General features: G+C 42.7%; 1 protein-coding gene across 1 annotated transcript in view; it reads left to right on the top strand.

Moving 5' to 3' along the window:
- Window positions 1-807: 807 nt before the first annotated feature.
- LOC118750203 (polycomb protein Scm) overlaps window positions 808-2,766 on the top strand; it is a 4,833-nt gene continuing 2,874 nt past the window's right edge. Inside the window, exons 1-2 of the mRNA XM_036484931.1 lie at window positions 808-1,942; window positions 2,006-2,766. The exon at window positions 2,006-2,766 is cut by the window's right edge and continues 1,034 nt beyond it. Of these exons, the coding sequence (XP_036340824.1) occupies window positions 1,430-1,942; window positions 2,006-2,766 (1,274 nt within the window). The 5' untranslated portion in view covers window positions 808-1,429. The remainder of the gene's footprint in view (window positions 1,943-2,005) is intronic.

Here is a 2,766-nt window from a genome sequence, read left to right as displayed (position 1 = left end):
GAAAGGAATTTTATTTCGGAATAATATTCGCAGCAACCCTGATGTGTATATCCAGGAAATAAAGTTTTTTTTAACTTATCAACAGTGCTTGCATTGGCAGTAAGCGAACAAGTTTGTTTTTCGACACCGTTAGCAAAGCCACGAACCACAGTTAGTGACACACACCTGCGGTAGACATTTCCAAAACCCTTTTTGAGAGCCAATCCAGAATTTATTGTAATAGAATCTAACATATTGTACTAGATGTAATTTGTTTTGAGTAAGGGTCACCAGCTCTCACCAGATTTGCGACCTAAAAGTGAAGGTACCCAACATGCGTTCGCCGGCAAATGCGAATCAATGTTAAATGCGACGCTGAATGATTTTTAAAATTTGAATTTTCTTTTTAATCATTTCATTTATTCAAACAGTCCATGAAAACAATACAATATTATTAACGGTTATGAATTAAAGTATATTAGTAGTTAGCAGCGGGATATCAATGTTACAACACGCAAATTTTTTAGTTTTTTCTTGATGGTTTTATGGAAGTATGAAGATATCACTAGAAGCTCCCATGATAATTTTTTATCATGGAAGCCCCTAGTTACAACCGCTCGAGTAGATATGCTGTAAAAGTCGAGTGCAGAATTTCTTTGCTCGTTTGTCTGTTAATTTATTTTTTTAGTTGCATTATATTTTTTCACTCAAGCGATTATTAAAAGATGAGCAGAAATGGAATTTTATTTAAAGCGAATTTCGCAAAGGGATTTGTTTCGACGAAATCGGCAGGCGTAAGAGTTGGTAACCCTGTTGCGAATTTGCGTCAGAAACGTCAAACGTTCTGTTTGCCTGCAGCTCTGTGGAAAAACATAGAAAATTCCTCGCGAATATATACGTGTGCAGAAAGATTAACTTGCTTGTAAAATAATAAAACATTTAATAAAACTTGGTGAACTATTTGCTAGTAAAAATTATACAAAAATATCTATGAAAAACTTATTACGTGATAATTGGAAAAATAAAGCGTAGAACGCGCTTGGCATAATGTTAAAAAGAGCTCACTAGTGGTTAGAGCGAGAGAGAGTGGGAGAAAATGAAAGAACGCCAAATTTGACATTTTGAAAGGCAATAGGCAGTACAGCAAAACGCCGAGAATCCATCCAGAATCCACTGCAATGAAAAAGAATCTCGCTAAATGGCTGGCGCTAGTGTAAAAAGCATTGAAAGTGTAAAATGATAATAATTATTCCATTTTTGCGAAAGTTCTTTTCGCCAATCAGTAAAAGTGAGAAAGACTTGCCGAACCGAAATTTAGAATAAGCTGTGTTTGTGTGTGGCGTCGTAAGTCAACGAGCTTGCCACCGGCGAAAGCTATACGAGTTAATAAGAACCATAAAATAATTATAGGAGCGGGCCACAAATACGATATAGGTTTCAAACGACAGCAATGTCGGGCGGAAGGGAGTCAAATAGCAGTAATACGAGCTCGAACGGTACTGGAGTTTCGACCACTGCGTCCTCCACGCCCACATCATCAGGCCAAAATAACAATGGCAATCAGCGCTCTCGTGGGCGACCGGCCAAACGCGCCACTTGTACGTGGTGCGGCGAAAGTAAGCAACTGCTACAGTATGTGCTACCCACACAGAACGGCAAGAAGGAATTCTGTTCGGAAACGTGCATTGCAGAATTTCGGAAAGCCTACAACAAAGGCGCCTGCACGCAATGCGATAATGTCATAAGGGAAGGCGCGCCAAATAAAGATTTTTGTTCAGTAATGTGCATGAACAAACATCAGAAAAAGAACGGTTCAACGAGACAACATAACAGCGGCGGCGTTGGTGGACGTGGCGATTCGGAACGTGGCAAATTGTCATCAATTGGCGGTGGTTCCTGCACTCCAACCGGTCCATTTCAGTATGAGAGTTTCCACGTATTTGATTGGGATGCTTATTTAGAGGTAATTTTTAGGCGTTGCTTATTTTTTTATATTTAAATATTTAATATTTCTCTGCTATCTTAGGAAACTGGCAGTGTGGCGGCACCACCAGATTGCTTTAAGCAAGCGCTAAATCCGCCAATCAACGATTTTAAAATTGGCATGAAACTAGAGGCATTGGATCCGCGTAACGTTACATCGACATGTATTGCGACGGTTGTGGGAGTGCTCGGATCTCGGCTGCGACTGCGCTTGGATGGCAGTGACAGTCAAAATGATTTTTGGCGCTTAGTCGACTCGAATGAGATCCATGCGATTGGGCACTGTGAGAAGAACGGCGGCATGTTGCAACCACCACTCGGCTTTCGCATGAATGCCTCCAGCTGGCCCGGTTACCTGTGCAAGATACTAAATAACGCAATGGTTGCACCGGAAGAGATTTTCCAGCCGGAGCCGCCAGGCCCCTTGGAGAATCTCTTCAAAGTTGGCCAAAAGCTCGAGGCGGTCGACAAGAAAAATCCTCAACTGATTTGCTGTGCGACGGTTGATGCGATTAAAGACGACCAAATTCATGTGACATTCGATGGGTGGCGCGGAGCGTTCGACTACTGGTGTAGCTACGACTCCCGGGATATATTTCCGGTCGGTTGGTGTGCACGTAGTTGTCATCCAATGCAACCGCCGGGTCATAAATCGCGTACCGATTCGAGTTCGAGTAAGCACCGCAGCCCCCGGCCACGCTACACTTTCGTCCAGGAGACAGACGCCATGCTCCCAGCAACACCAGTCACCGCACACTTCCACACAAACTGCAAGGGAGGACCATTCGTAAACAGCTCTAAGTT

The sequence above is a fragment of the Rhagoletis pomonella genome, unplaced genomic scaffold (genome assembly GCF_013731165.1).
Source record: "Rhagoletis pomonella isolate Grant_MI unplaced genomic scaffold, Rhpom_1.0 Rhpom_scaffold_00001, whole genome shotgun sequence".
Lineage (NCBI taxonomy): Eukaryota > Metazoa > Arthropoda > Insecta > Diptera > Tephritidae > Rhagoletis > Rhagoletis pomonella.
The sequence above is the reverse complement of the archived record's forward strand: the minus strand, read 5'-3'. Positions and strand labels throughout refer to the sequence as shown.